The 15,832-nt window shown below is 38.4% G+C and overlaps 1 protein-coding gene across 1 annotated transcript in view; it reads left to right on the top strand.

Moving 5' to 3' along the window:
• The window catches only part of COL19A1 (collagen type XIX alpha 1 chain), a 332,172-nt gene that overhangs the window by 123,510 nt on the left and 192,830 nt on the right, over positions 1–15,832 (top strand). The window contains exon 13 of the mRNA XM_039532738.1: positions 12,628–12,681. Coding sequence (XP_039388672.1) covers positions 12,628–12,681 — 54 coding nt within the window. The remainder of the gene's footprint in view (positions 1–12,627; positions 12,682–15,832) is intronic.

Below are 15,832 nucleotides of genomic sequence, written 5' to 3'. Positions count from 1 at the left end.
CTCAGTGCTACTCTGCACTTGCACAATTTTATGTACTAGTGAATCTCAAGGCAGTAGCAAAATACAGCTATATTGGCATAGCCTATTTAAAAGACATCCCACCCATTTCTAGGGCAATTCATCTTTATCAATGAAATAGATTCATCAGTTTCACCTTTTACTATTTGGGGTTCATAGGTAGTTCTATTATACAATCATAGGTCATGGTCCCCATGTTTGGACATGGTACAGACAAGTAACAAAGAAGACAGTCCCTACCTCAGAGAGCTTAAATTTGACTTGACAGGCAGAACACAACAGCTAGACAAAACAAACAGAATTGGAAGGATGAAGATAATTAACAATAAAACAATTTTGGAAATAACCTATTTTTAGATATTCTGTCATGAACTAGCACAATACTGCAATTTTTGGGTTGAGACACTTAAGGAATATATAAATCTGAATAAAATGTTTCAGTTGAATATAAAAATTAACACATTTCTGGTGATAGTAAAAACTTATTTTTCCTTTTTACAAAACTGAAACATTTAACCTCGATTGGAATGTCCCTTTAAGGCTTCTGTTTCCTAATCACTCCAAAATAGTTTGAGGACTCGGATATCCTTGCACAAGCATTCTGTAATGTCTGTGTTCATGTTTCTGTCAATGACTGAATGATATTGAAAAGCCTACTAATGGATGGAATTCAAGTGACCTCACTATTACTAGAAACCCTAAAGCAAAGACCAAACTTGAGAAAAGGCTATATGATGATAGATGTCTGTCAACTGATGCTAGTTGCATTTGTCTGTCTAAGAATTTATATGACGGAAATTACTACGAGTTCAGAAGTATTTATTTCACTTGCAGATTCACTGCACAGGACACGTGCATAGGTGCGCTCTATATTGCATGTACTTGGATTATTAATAAGCTATTGTGCATAGTTCTGTTTTGAATCATTGTAATTAAGGTTTTAGATCTGACACAGACTTTGCCAGTGTCATTCACAGAGATTTATAAATAGTTGGTAATTCTTTTCAATTTAATACATAGTGTCTTAGATACAAGTTTTCCAAACTATTGTTGATGTAGGTTAAAATGTTGAACTACCTTCTAAATCCTTTCACTTCAGGGACATCAAGAATGTGAGTGCACAGCATTGACAAATGAGCCTTTTGTGTTCTGACACTTTTGTTCTTTGCTAATATAAAAACAAATATCCCCAAACACTTAGAAATCCAGTCATAAAATCAGTTAATTGCTTTGTTATTGTGAACAAACAGACATGGAGTATAAGTACAGACAGGATCAGCTTTTTGTTTTTTATTTAATTTTATTTTTTTTAAAGCAATAATACTCACTGGAGCCCAGCCACCACTGAAAATGCAGACCAGTTGATTCTGCTGCTAATCTTTAACCTGCTCTAAGCAGGCACATTCCAGCCCTATTGTTTCAAGGAGCACTAGCTGCTCCCAAGCTGGGGTACCTGTTATCAAGCTTTTATTGGCCATTGGAGCTGACAGGTGTAGGATGAGATGCTGGCAGGATCACAGAAGTGCTGGTATGGCATAAAGGTGTATAGTGGCTATTGCAAGCTCTAAGTGGAGAGAGATTTTATTCTAACGACTCTATGAATTTCTAAATTCCTCAGATCCTCTAATTCTTTCTTACAGGTAAAATATTCTTCTGGAAGCTAACTTCATTGGCTGGTTTCACTGGAAATTTTGTGGGAAATAACTTTTTAACCAAAAATGTCATGAGAATCTCTCTTCTTGCTGTACATCCATAAGATAAGAGAGAATACCAGGTTCTCCTGTTCAGATCTAGTCTGTTTTAAACAGATCTCATGGGATCCAGGTGATTTTAAATGGCCTAATTAACCTGCTTCTGCAATTAACTGTGACTGTGAATGAAACTAATTTTGACAGGACTGTGATTTTCAGTGTACTATCTAGTGTGTGTGTGTGTATACACGCATATAAAATTAGAACGAATAAGACAGAAATGTCATTTTTATGTGTAACAATTTCCATCTGTAGAATAGTAAAATATAAACAATAAAATCTTTTACATACCAAGTAATGGATGTCTAAGAAATTATGCCATTTCTAACTAATTTTAGAGCTTTCCCTTTGACATGTGTCACCAGGAATGTTAAATGCAGGAGGCTTTGCAGGGGATCTGGTGTTACAGCAACATGAATCAAACATAATTGAACCCTAGTTGGCAGGTACAATATATTTATTTAACATAGCAACCTGAATAAAGCTACTGACATGTGAGAGTCTCCTTTCTCATTCAAGCTGGAAGCAGTGTGGTCTGAGTGGTCTGAGTGGCAATTGCTGAGCCAGGGTATGCTGTTAGATTGGACTGGCAGGGTTCCACTGCAAGGAAACCAGCAATGTATTGCAGTTGCTACCACCAGTGGATGTTGCTATATGCATTGTTGCAAAGAATTATTCTGTACGAGAAATAAAAGTTGCAAGGTATCTAAAGAAGAGATGGTGAGATAATCCAGCTACGTGGGTCTGTGATAAGGTTCTGTGAAACCAATGTACAATGCCTCATCAGTGTATTCCCTCACTGCATTTACAGTTTTCTTTTGCCTGGTGTTGTTTGGCAGAATGATTGTACTTTAAGACTTTCATATTCTTCAGTCCTCTGTATGCTGCAGTGGGATACCTCACGTATGCTTCCTTGACTCTCATCCTTACTTAAAGCCTGCAATTTTGCATGTTCCACTCCTTTGCAAATTTGAAAGGCTTTTTCTAAAGTCAACTCCTAGGCTCTCAGCAAATCCTCGCATACTTTCCTATCTCTGCAGCCCACTACCAGCTTCTCTATAATCAGGGAATCTCTGAAGAGGCCAAAACTGTAAGACTGTCTTTTTAGCTTCAAGTCTGTAGCAGATTCCTCCTATAATTTTGTGTGGAAGAGAAATCTTTCTTAGGTGCACCTTTTAGGCATACAGTAAGCTTCAAACTGTGCTAGGACCCTATCAAAATCAATTCCGTTCATGAATGAGAGCTGGAAATTCTAAATATCTAGTCTTAGCACCAGCTAATAAGGTTGCTTTCTTGGAACTGCTGAGGATGTGTCTGCATCAATTGCAGTTATATACAGCAAGAACTTTTGTTTGAAATACTTCCATGATTCCTCCATATTATCTCTGAACCTTACTCTGGTAGTGATTTCAGACCATCTATCATTTTTTCTGTTCTCTGCTAAAATAGTGAACAAGATTACCAATGAGTTCTAACAGAGAGAGTTGTTTTTGTGATATGGACAGATGTTCAGTGGAACTTATTTCATGTAGTCTGCTGAAAAGGTATCAGATGGTAATAACCTTTTGTGAGTGTTGAATGGGGCTGTATTCAACCCAGTAATGTACAGGAGATACTTCCTGAAGCCAGCCTTTTCTCTTTAAACGCTAGTACATACACTCCACACACAGTCAGACCTCAGAGTGCCTGGTTTTCAGCTCTGGCTTCCATCTCCTTCATGTTTTTCAACGTCTTTCAGTCATGTGTAAATAACATTTACAAATTAAAGGCTCTTTTTGACTTGACACAGCCAACTTTCTCAAGCAGAGATCAGATTATTTTTAGTAGAAAAAAGATGGTGAACACATTTAGAGAGAACTTGAACTTTGTCTCTGGCTTTCTGTCACAATCAGGGTTGCAGTCTCTTTAACAGGAACAAAGCATAGAAGCAAACTAGTGGTGCCGCTTTTTCTTTTCTGACATATTAGTGTCTACCTGGTGAATAACTGAATTATCTTAAAAACAGATATTTCACCCATTAAAAATGGCATTGCGTATGTATGTTTTCTCTTGCAGAAATTTCATTATAAGAGATCCTTTAGTACAAGAAAAATGAAATTCAAAGAAAATCCATGTTGGTCTGCTATTCTGCGATTTATTTAGCAGAAAAAGTGATAATTTATGTGTGGGTATATTGTCCCCAAACTTTCAAATGTGGATGCCTAATATGGGAGACTGGTGCATGTATCTGACATTTTTTTTCATTCTGTATTTACAATAAAAATAAGTATTCCTTTGCAATATATGAAAGGTATTCAATGTAAAAGATGAGGAAAAAAGATATAGACAACAAATACATAAAAGTTGGCATCCTTTATATATATCCCTACTACTGCCTATGCACCCTTTTTTCTGCGTCCAAGACAAGTTAATCTTTGCCTTTCCCAGATCTTCCCTCATAACTTTTCCTTTCACAGGTAACTAACTTGCTGAAACCGTTTCACTATCTTCATGCTCTCAGCACAATGTTCAAAAGGAAAACCACATCGCACTCTAGAATGAACAAGTGAAATAAAATCAAAGAAATGCCTCTTTTCCAAAGCATTTTTGCTGCATATACATTCCTATGTCTTCGTTCTTATTTCACTTTTCATTCTTGACCTCTGACCTCCATGCACTTCTATTTCTTAAGGAGATAACACATCAAATGGAGCACATAAAACTATTACCACTATACACTTGCTTAATTTCTAAGGTTTGCAAAATGTTTGTAGTGAAACTACTTTAAGCATTTAGTGATGGGTTTTGTAACAAAGTTTAAACTCAGATCTGTTTCATTGAAAGATTTGTTATAGTTCATGAAAGTTGCAATAAGTTTGGAACAATTCATGGTTTTGCATTAAAAATTGGACAAAATTTGTGATTTCATGTTGGTTAAGCAGAAACAAGGTGAAGTCCAGTATTTTCACTGATTTGCAATTAGGTTTCCAATTTAAAATGAAACTTGGAATACAACCTTCATAGATCGAATCATGGAGAAACATTCACATGAACTCCTGAAAAGCAAAACAACAGACTTTTGCACAAATCTTCTCAATACAAAAATAAAAAGCATTCATACAGTATACACTCACCACAAAGGACTAAACATCACACCCCAGGATATTTCAGCAGTTTTGTATAGCCAAAAAGTGCCGCTGGACTTGCACGTATGGTTCAATAACGTTGATAAAGTAATGTTTTTTAGTCTAAAAATGCAGAGGCAACAGATACTAACATAATCAAGGCCTGATAACCACATTACATAGTCACAAATATAGAATGAGACAATGTTTCTGTAGAAGTACTATAGAACTATATACAGCAAGTTTCAGTCTTTGCAGAAAAGGCACTGCAGTCCATTGAGTAATGCAAATATTAGACATTGCTTTAACCATCTGCAAAACCTTTTTAGTGACTAAATAACAATAGCAATAGCCTGCCAAAGCCATGGAAAGTATTGGTGCCTAAAAAAATACAGCCCAACAGATTCTGTGAAACCAATGCTCTTTGGCAACAGCTGACAGAAATAAATTGGTATTTAGTTTTCCTTAGGAGATCAGCCTTGAGGGGAAAAAAAACCCAAGTCTGTTCCTTTTACAGAAAAATCCTAACTCAACAATAACACAAAGGTGTTATAAACAGAAATCAAACTTCAGATTAAAAAATGTGGGCCACATCTTGACTCTGCTACATGGAAGTAAGGGGAATGTTGGCCTATTGCTCCCTTTGCTTTCTCCACAACTGTCACGCTGCCACCCCCTCTGGGACATAAGCGGAGGCACTTTCTCTCCCAGTTACACATCCCAGTATTCCAATCGCTATGTATGGCAGTACTGCAAGGTGTCTTTGAGATCACCACCTATTCGGGCTCAGCAGTTGTATGTAGCTGTTTCTGAGTGGGTGTTTCCTTGTCGTAGGATTTCATTTTTCCTCTGGAGCTTCAGCGCTTGACTGGATTGTGAACATATTTAGGGCTCTGAGAAGAAACCTGAATCAGGATCTGGCCCTGTATATTAATGTGAATATGAAGCACCTTACCACCTTTTGCATATAGTACATAGTCTAGAAAAGAGGAGAAACCACAGTGATACCTTCTTTTTTCCCTGTTTACCTTAAACTATAAATATGGTATTAATATTAATAGCCACACTGATCAGAGTGTATTGTACTTTTCATCCAGTCTCACTTCTGGTAACAAGAGACAAACAGCTAGTTCTCTTTTTCTCATGGTCAGCAGAAATGTTGGAGTTCTACATTCCTGGATCACTTTATGGAGCCACATCTTGTTTCCATAAGTTATTAAATCACTAAAATAATGTCTTCCTTTGTTAGCATTCTTTTGATGGATAATGACTTACTGGAAGTAGCTGTTATCTCAACTTTCAAAAATGCCCAAGTATACCCAATGACTTACATAATTGTATTTAGTTGTTTTGTTTTTGAAATTAGTATTGTACTTGTTAAAAGTGTTGATTGACAACCCAGGAAACTAACATCCTTCGTCTGTCAATGGAACAGATGTGTCATGTATAGCAGTAGTATAGGCTTTCCCACACTGCCCCACTGTTGTGCTTCAACCCTATTCTTGAGCGGATAGTTAATTCTTCATATTGATTCTGCTTAGACCTCCAACAGAAGTGTTTTGCCAAATAGTGTGATTTGTAATGGTAATTTCTGTTTATGGGGTATTTGTCCAATAGGGTCTAGACTGAGATCACCTGACAGTTCATTTAATGGATGGTAACAAGTTTTGGTTACTACCAGCTAGGGCTGAATTTGGTAGAGGTAAAAGATTCTATATTCCATTACCTTTTTCTGATACAGGAATTCACACGGGTTGGAGCTAAAATGCTTTTTGGTACATCAGATGGTGTACACCACAATTGCACACTAGGCCAAATTTTTCAACAACAGTGGTGTTCCATGGGATTTAAGGCAGTGCAGAATTTGCCCTAAAAGGGAGAGCTAAGAACAGCATTTCAGCCATTACTCCTATTTCATTTTCTGTTCTGGGCTATATTTTTGTGTGAATTTCCTTTTGTATTTAGATGTAGTTAAAATAAATACCACATTAAAGTTTTTTGAAAGTTCAGAGTATTTTAGAATGAATACTACTAACTCAACAGAGTTCAAGGTATTATAGTCTGTATAAATATGTATCAATGGACATTTTAAAAATGGATATCACCATGAAAAACATTTAGAGGCTTTACAACTAGGGCTGTCAAGTGATTAAAAAAATTAATCGCTGATAACTTATTTGTCAAATTTTAACCTTGGAATTGTTATGGCTTAGTAATAAACCCATATACATCTTTCTTTTACGGAAAGGTTAAAAAAAAAGTGAGTGACTCTTATCTATGTCAACATAAATAGAAGTATTGTTTAGAAAAGTGAATGCAACAAAAATATTTACTATAGAGATTTGCAAAGAAAAAGTTAAAATGGGGCTATTTAAAATATATGGTTTACTGACAAGAAAGCAAATTGTTAGGCTGTGACTAGCCCAGTGTAGTTTGTCAGGGAGCAGAGGGTATTCTTAGTCTTGGTCATTGTCTCCTTGTACTCAAGTATGGAGAGCATCTATAGCCAACAGCAATGTTAAACAGCTCCAAGGGATGAGGTTGTGTCACCACTCTCCTTTCATCCTGGCCAATGGCATAGGGGGAAGCATATCTTGGACCCTTTTAAAGGTGTATCAGCTGCTGCTGCTTTTCTGGGATACCACTGTCCCAGCACTGCCAGAGGCATTCTGGCTCAGTCAGCGAGAATGTCATTGGGATGGAGGGCCTTCACAACCCCACCCCTGCATGATTCTGACTGTAAAAGCCAGAAGAGAGCCCTAAGGGCTGTCTTCAGCCCAATATTTCAATTGGTAAATTCATACCATCTGCAGGGAAAATTAGTGAATATTTGCTATAGCTGGATTCAATTTATTATGAGTTATGAAGAAAGAGTCACAAGGAAGAGAAATTAATCTTCAGATACAGCACACCACAAATGCATCTGTAATAAAACATATAAGATTATTATATGCAAAACTGGCTTTAACTAGCTTTTAAAGAGGTAAAATAATGCACTCTAAAATCAGGAATTTCCAAAAGTCAATGTTTCTGCCTCAGCACTGCATAGCCTGCATATTTTAAAGAATAGATTGGAATAAAGAGAAATATGTTAAGATTTTTATTTAACAAGGAAATCAGAAATAGAAAATAAGTAATGTTGACAAGGTAATGCTGTAGAAGAAACCTTATTTTTTGGAGTTTCCTGACATGTTTTTTGATCTCTTAATTTTGTATTAATTATAGATTTTGTGTGTAATTTAAAGGGTGGGGGAAAGAAAAATTGAAGGGAGGAGGGAAAGGCAGGAAAATATGCTTCTAAATTGAAACATCACCATAACTGGTTCATTTTAAACTCAGGCAGCCTTACCTGAGGCATCCATAACAAACACCTCCTTAACTGACGGAGTTTTTGGTGAACACGTTGACATAAACTTCTTTTAACTGAATCATCCTTAACAAATATATCTTTACTTTAAGGAATCCTTATCACTGTCCTTAACTGAACCATCCTTAATGAACAGTCCCTAAAATGTAGCAGAAAAATGAGAGATTTTTTTAACAAGCTTACATGAAACTACCAACTTTAAATGCTTAAATCATAAAAAATACTGTAAACAATTTGTTTAGTTTTGGGTTATTTTCCCTTCCTCAGGAAAGACTGTAAAAACAAGCCAAGGTTCATATTTTCAGCTTCATGGAAGCAGAAAATTCTCACTTGGAACTTATGAGAAAATGTAGATCTCTTCATGCTAACACACTCAAAAACCAGCTAGCTCATTTTTGCTCAAACTCTCTCTCTCTCTCTCTTTTTTTTTAAACATCTATTTGGGTTGGGACCAAAGTTGGAAAAGACCATAAAAAGGAGCTGTGACAGTAATGGCTAATTGAATAAGTGGAGTTTAGAATAAAAGTTAGAACTGAGCCTTAACTATAGCAGTTGCTATGGGAAACTTCAATAATATTTTAAATGCAATGGAAAAATGGAGTTGGTAGTTGATACTCTCTTTTTTACGACAATTTTTGTAGGCAGAGAGCAAACTTCTGGCCCTATGGGAGTATTCCCACTGACTTCAGTAGGGCCAGGATTTCACACAAATATCTTCAGCTATACTGAAGCAACTCCACTGCCTAGTTGTGTGAGTGTAATTGAAAGCAGAATTCAATCCAGGAAATACAATCTCTGCACATAATTCAATATTGTAATGTTGGATTAGTTTTAATTAACAAATAAGGCACACAGTACTTCCAGCATTATAATGCTATTTTGCAAATATTCACAAATTAACTTTAATTGTCCCATCTGAAGATATTTTGAGCAGGCAGGAACATTGGACTTAAAATAGCTTTTAACACTTTTTTTGTGCAAACCTAAGATATATCCAGCAATGTTGACTATTTAAAACTCTTACCACACTTTACTGAATGTTAAATTCTGCAGATTGGCTACATTTTAAGATAAGTCATGAAGTATACAATGTATATAATAAAGTCAGGAATGAGCAAGATAACTTGGCTTAATTAACATAGGAGTAAGTGATGAGAATCAGAACTCTGTTTTACAGGAATTCTTGCTTTGCAGAAGGAAGAGAGAAACAATCCACAGAATATGAATGAAAGTAATTTAATCTACTGAAAATTCAATGTAAATTCACATGAAAATCATACAGTGCGGCAGGCTGACCTAGGTTCTTTAGATGCTAAAGGGATCCTGACCTGTCTGCTAAATGATCTTTGCTTTTGTCTAAACAACCAATGAGCATTTTGAAGTCTGACATCTTTTGAATCATGGAAACTGGAATATTTGTATCTCTCGCTTGCACCCAGCAGCCACAATCACCACACTACCACCCCTTTGTGGCCTGCACCACTCATCAGCATTTTAAGTGAATGCCTGCCTGCAGTATGGAGGATGAGTGTTTTCTAAGGCATAGCACAGGGATCAGCAACCTTTGGCATACGACTCACCAGGGTAAGCACCCTGGCAGCCGGGCCGGTTTGTTTACCAGCCATGTCTGCAAGTTCGGCTGATCACAGCTCCCACTGGCTGTGGTTCGCCGGTCCAGGCCAATGAGGGCTGCGGGAAGCAGCATGGGGATGTGCTGGCCGCCACTTCCTGCAGTCCCCATTGGCCTGGAGCGGTGAACCACAACCAGTGGGAGCCACAATTGGCCGAACCCGCGGATGCGGCAAGTAAACAAACTGGCCCGGCCTGCCCTGGCCTGCCAGGGGGCTTACCCTGGCGGGCTGCATGACAAAGGTTGTCGATCCCTGGCATAGAAGATCATCTTAGCTTGTGACCCAGCTTTTTCATCCAGGTTATATGGGTGGTCTTAATTTGGATTAGACAATCTGAGGATGTATGTTATTTCTGCCAATGCAGAATGAAACATGGAAAGGTATACTGTACTCAGGCTTGTATAGACTTCATTGGGTTCACAGAGTAACATCACTGTTGAAGCAGCACTGCACGTGTTCATCTCATTTTCCATGTATATAAAATACGTAAATAAATAAAGATAAACCACAAAAGGAGAAGTATTTCCTGATATTCAAGTGATATTTTTAAATCTCCTAGAAATATATTAGAAAATGAAATCTTAAAATAATTCAACTACAATAATGAGATGTTATTATAAATATATTATTGTACTTTTGGAAATTCTGGCAAACTGTAACAATAATTTGACTATTGTGAGTTGAAAAAGGGGAAACCAGCATTAAACTTCCAAGCTGTCAGAATGATACAGACAAATGGAAATCTAAAAGATTTGTTCTTATTTAATTCAGTTTCTTCTGAAGTCTTACTTAAGATACTTAAAAACAATATTCATTTTGGGGCTTTGCTTACATTTTAAGCTGTCTGTCAAGGAAGATTATGCTCTTGAACATAAGTCCAGAGACAAAACAGAGCTTAGATGATAGCTAAAATGCACTACCAACATTTTAAACAAGGATTTTTTAAATTTCTAGAATGGCCTGCTAGCATTAGTTTCCCTCCCTTCCTCCATCTCCCCTCCCCCCAATAAATAAATAAACATGAATCCATGAAAGTCTGGTTTGAACTGCAGCTTTGACCAAATATAAAAGTATAGGGATGCTTAAGGAAAAGCCTTCAGTGGATATTTTAGGGTAATATATAATATTGTTTGTTATGAACTAGATGGACAAGAGTTAAAACAAAGAACTACCTAGAGGCTTCTAGAGTGGGAGGTCCATTAAATATACAGCCCTGTTGATGCTAATTTATTGGTAGGCTTCAGTTGTTTAAGAAAGCTCATATAAACTCATTTTAGAAAAATGGTCTTCTATTATTAGATTAAATGCCTTCTGTTATTGCCACTGGAGGAATAGCTTTGAATCAGGGTTGTGTCACAAATGGAATTAGTTGATCTCAGTTCTATAGCATTTAGCTAACAGAATTATGAAGATTATACTGACATAATTAATAGGCTTTGCTCAGACCACTGTAGTCCCCTTGAGATGACTGAGATTCAGTGCACTGCTGTTCTCTTTCTTTGGTTGACATGAAGGATTTGATCTTCAGTAAAGCCTGTCCCCATGGTTTTGTGAGAATTATTCTTATTACTTGCAAAGCTCAGTCTAGCTGCATTTACCGATCACTCTCCCGTCGACTGCTGAACTCCAGCAGTGCGAGAGGCGGAAGCAAAGTCGACGGGGGAGCTGCAGCCATTGATCCAGCGCCGTGAGGATGCAAAGAAAGTAATTTAATTTGATCTAAGATACGTTGACTTCAGCTATTCTCGTAGCTGAAGTTGAGTTAGCTCGATCCCCTCCCCACCCAGTGTAGACCAGGCCTATGTGTGAAAACACCATCCCTGTCCTGAAGAACGTATACTTTAAGAAAGAGTAAAACATGGCTTTTTTGTATCACTAGTATTTGTTAGACTTATAGAAATAAATGGAAGTCTAATAAACTGTTCAAATTTATTTTAAATTGATTAGCTATCCTATGATTATCGATGGAAAATAAAATGTCATGCTAAAAAGACTATAATGCCAATCTTTGGTCTTAAATTAAACTCCAGATTATGTTCCAGTAACAGATTCAAATCAACATGCGGAGTTCATTTCCTATTGGAACTTACAGTATAAATATTTAAGACCACATGTGGTGCTAGTGATAATTGTCATGGCAGGCCATTCTGACGGGGATATGGGGAGTGATTGTAAATACTTATTCTCCATCTGAATGTAACTTTCTACTTTTTAAATTGTTTCTTGGCACACAGTTAACAAATATTAAATTGAAATAATAAATCAGAGTTTTCACATGTGGTGGAGGGGGAAGTAAATTATTTCAGTCATATAGGAACTTTCTTATACATTTCTTCGTCAAACTCAGTATCAGAATACACTGTTTCAGCTGGCAGAGTGAGAGAGTGACAGTCCCCAGACCTCTAACAGATGACTCTCTAATGGAATAATTTTGTCTGTTTCTATTAAACATCCATCCATCCACATTTTTTGAGTGCAACATTGCAAACATGAATATTTACATGGTGTTCAATGCCTCTTGTGAAGAACTGAGCATTAGCTTCCCAGATACTTGGTACCTTGCATGGTCAGGCTCTTAATTTGGATGAAACACCTCTTTAAGTGTCAGGAATAGTTTTCCTATGCTGTCAGCAATAAATATATTGTACTGTATATAGAGCACAGTAATGAATATGATGATGTTTTTCCCATAATGCAGTTTTCCAGCTGAAAATAATTTTTGTTCATAAAACTAAAATATATACTCCTCCTCCTAGGGTGAGAAGGGAGATCAAGGAGAACCAGGACCTGAAGGCATGCATGGAAAAGATGTAAGTTGATTGATAACAGCAGTCTATAATTTATAACCTTTTAATTCTTACATATAAATAGCTTACATTATAAATTACTGTATATCCTCCAATAGAAAGCAGAAGACAAAATTGCAAGTTCAGAGAATACACATGCTGCGTTGAAAAGTAACAATGGATTTCCTCTATAACTCTTTGACTGTCTTCTGTTCTAAAACTTTCTTGATTAACTGTTAAAAAAGGAGAGAGAGAGAGAGAGAGAGAGAGAAAGATTGTCTAAAATGCCCAAAAGAGTCATCATTTCGGTTAGGTTTTAATCAGACTGATTTGAATGAGGTTAAACATAAAATGAAACAGTATAATATAATGTAACAGTAGAAAATGTTACTTACACAGAAACAATGAGTGTCTGGTAAAGCAGTAAAAATAACTACTATACCTTAGGAAAAGAGAGAGAAGGGGTTTTGAAAGCCTGTAGAGCTTGGGAGCTAAACTGGGGAAGAACATTTCAGGAGCAAGACTAGGAAACATTTTGTGTGAGGTTTGAGATAATTGAATGGGAAGTCAGAGGTCAGGGAGCACCTAAGAATTACTGCTCAGCTGCCATGAAGGAAAATGGAACAAGTTTGTAGGTTGGAAATGAGCCCTAGGGATGTGTGTGTGTTTACTGTTCATTTGTTTTGGATTTTTTGTGGGGGAGAGGGATCTTTTGGAGCCAAGGAGAAGCTAATGCTGAATATCTGATTTTTGAGAAGGAAAAAGGTTTAGGTGACTACAGGGCAAAGGAGTTTTGTATTTGGAATAGCATGCAGCAGTTAATCCAGATTTCTGTTGTACCAGAGGCGTCCCCCAGCACTTAACACTTCATAGGGACATGCCAAGGCACTTGATTATGTGGGCATCCTCTAAGCTGTCTCCCACATTCCTGCACAAAGTATTGCGCATATGCTGGAGAATTCAGCAAGATGGTTTTAGGACCTAGCCCCACCCCCATGCATCCCCTTCAGGAGTCTCTTTTACAAGCCAGGTCTGTGTTTTGCTGGAAGTCTGGGATCTCCATGGGGAAAGCAGCAGGGCTGCTTTAAACCATCATTGCCAGTCTGCATCATACCACAAAGCCTTCAAACATGTTCAAGTAAAGGGAGGAAAATTCCTTCAGCATGAGAGCTCTTGCAGAAAACCAGTATCTGTCACTTGAACCTTCCTCACTTCTTCTCTGCACCGCCTTCTCCCTTTGACTGTGATACCCCTTGAGAAGCTGCTCAGGTGAAGGGCATAATACTGGCACCCTTTCCCCTTAGTGAGTCCTATTTCTGCCTGAAAAGAAAGGAAAAGGGGAGCAGGCAGAAAATCTTGATTTCTTTTTTCCTCCCCAGCTCAGTCCCAAAATGATGACTCAGAAGGTTTTAACAGCAAGACTACAACAAATTATTATTTATTTTGCCCTCTTAGGTCCCCTTTGTGACCTTCTAGGCTAGGGTCACCTTGGTTAAGTCCAGGGGCGGCTCTAGCCATTTCGCCGCCCCAAGCACGGCTCCGACAGAGCGCCCGCCATGGCATGCCGCCCCAACTACGGGCTTGGCTTGCTGGGGCCTGGAGCTGCCCCTGGTTAGGTCCTGATTCTGCAAGGCATCAATTCTGCAAATGTAGAGAGCTTGTAATTGGGTGTTGATGGCACTCAGCACCTCACAGAAAGCTGTCAAGTACGTTGAGGAGCTGAACCTCAACGTATAGATTCTGTTGAAAACTAGAAACATTATCAGGATCAGATCTGGAAGGCAGGAGAATTGAAACATCTTTAACCACTTCGCCAGTGGTGTCTGCTGTGTTTGCTAATAACTGTAAACAATGAGTATCATTAATTACATTGAAGCCTGACATGCAGTTTATAGCTTTTTAAATATGCTTCCCATTTATGACATTCTTTATTTCAATTGGCTTTTTATATAGTGTATATTCTTTGCGGAAAAGTATTTTTTCTTATATTAGGGAGCTATATTTTTACACCAGATATCCAGTTTTTCTGCAGACCAGCATCTCCCACGATTCTTGATGTCTGGGCTGCTCTTGTCTCTCTGAAAATCATGGAGGCAGAACACCCCGCTCAGTGCTTGCTTGTTTTCCAGTTTCTCTGCCTCCATGGCAGCATGTGGATGCTGGTTTTTACAGCTCCCGCCTTCACATCTGCCTAAGGGGGGCTTTTTTTTTTAATTAGGAGCAGTGGTGAGCAGTGATCTCTCTTCTGCCTCAGATCAATTTTTTAGCCAGCTGTTACATCCCTCAAAGCCTCCTTGCTGGCTCCTCTGCACCTTCCCAAGTATAGTAGAGCAGCCTAAAAAGCACCAAATGAAATCCAAATGGTGCTCCATCATGAGACTGCCTTCCTAGGCTTGAGTGAGTTATGTCCTGCCTGCACCCAGCCTTCCATCTCTAACTCTGTTTCGTGCTGGGGCTATGGGTCAGATAGGACTGTGGATTCCCTTACTCACCAGAGCAACATGACTCTGACATGGGAAAAATGGACCAGGAGTCTATGGGCAGAGCAGCGAGAGGCTCAAAGAATAGGAGCATCCCTGTCAGTTAACTCAGGGTTAAGTCCCAAGGAGCCACTGGAGAAGAGAGAGGGCAGACATTGTGGGATCACGAACTCTCCCTCTCTCCCTGCCCCCCAGGGAGAGTGCCCTGGAAAAAGAAGCAGGGCTCATAAGCAGCCCCCCTTCTTCCCAAACTGGCCACCCCAAGTTGAATGGGACCATGTAGGTGGACTCAGAAAGAGATCTTGTGAGAGGACTTCAGGCCCTCAGCAAGCTAGCTGTGGAGGAGCACATACGCTCTCTAAGCAAGCTAAAAAGGTTTAAAAAATCAAGGGAAGTGACAAAGGAGAAGAAAAAGTATAAAAGGTTTAGGAGGTCTGAGTCCTCTGACTCCTTTTCTTCTTCCCCCTCCTCCTCCTCAGAGGATGGTGCATTGTCGGTCTCTGACCCCAATCAGCACCAGGGAAAGACTCAGCAAATGTTTTTTCCTCTGAGCAATTTTAGGCCATGTGCAATGAGGTTGTATCCATATTCAGATTCAACCTGGACAAAATCCTGAGAGTAAGCTTCTGAGCGGATTTCTCCTCTCAAAATCTTCCCTTGAAGCTACAGTTCCCTGACACTCCACCTTCAAGGAA

The sequence above is a fragment of the Mauremys reevesii genome, linkage group 3 (genome assembly GCF_016161935.1).
Source record: "Mauremys reevesii isolate NIE-2019 linkage group 3, ASM1616193v1, whole genome shotgun sequence".
In the NCBI taxonomy this organism is placed as follows: domain Eukaryota; kingdom Metazoa; phylum Chordata; order Testudines; family Geoemydidae; genus Mauremys; species Mauremys reevesii.
This window is presented reverse-complemented; position numbering and strand designations above follow the sequence as displayed.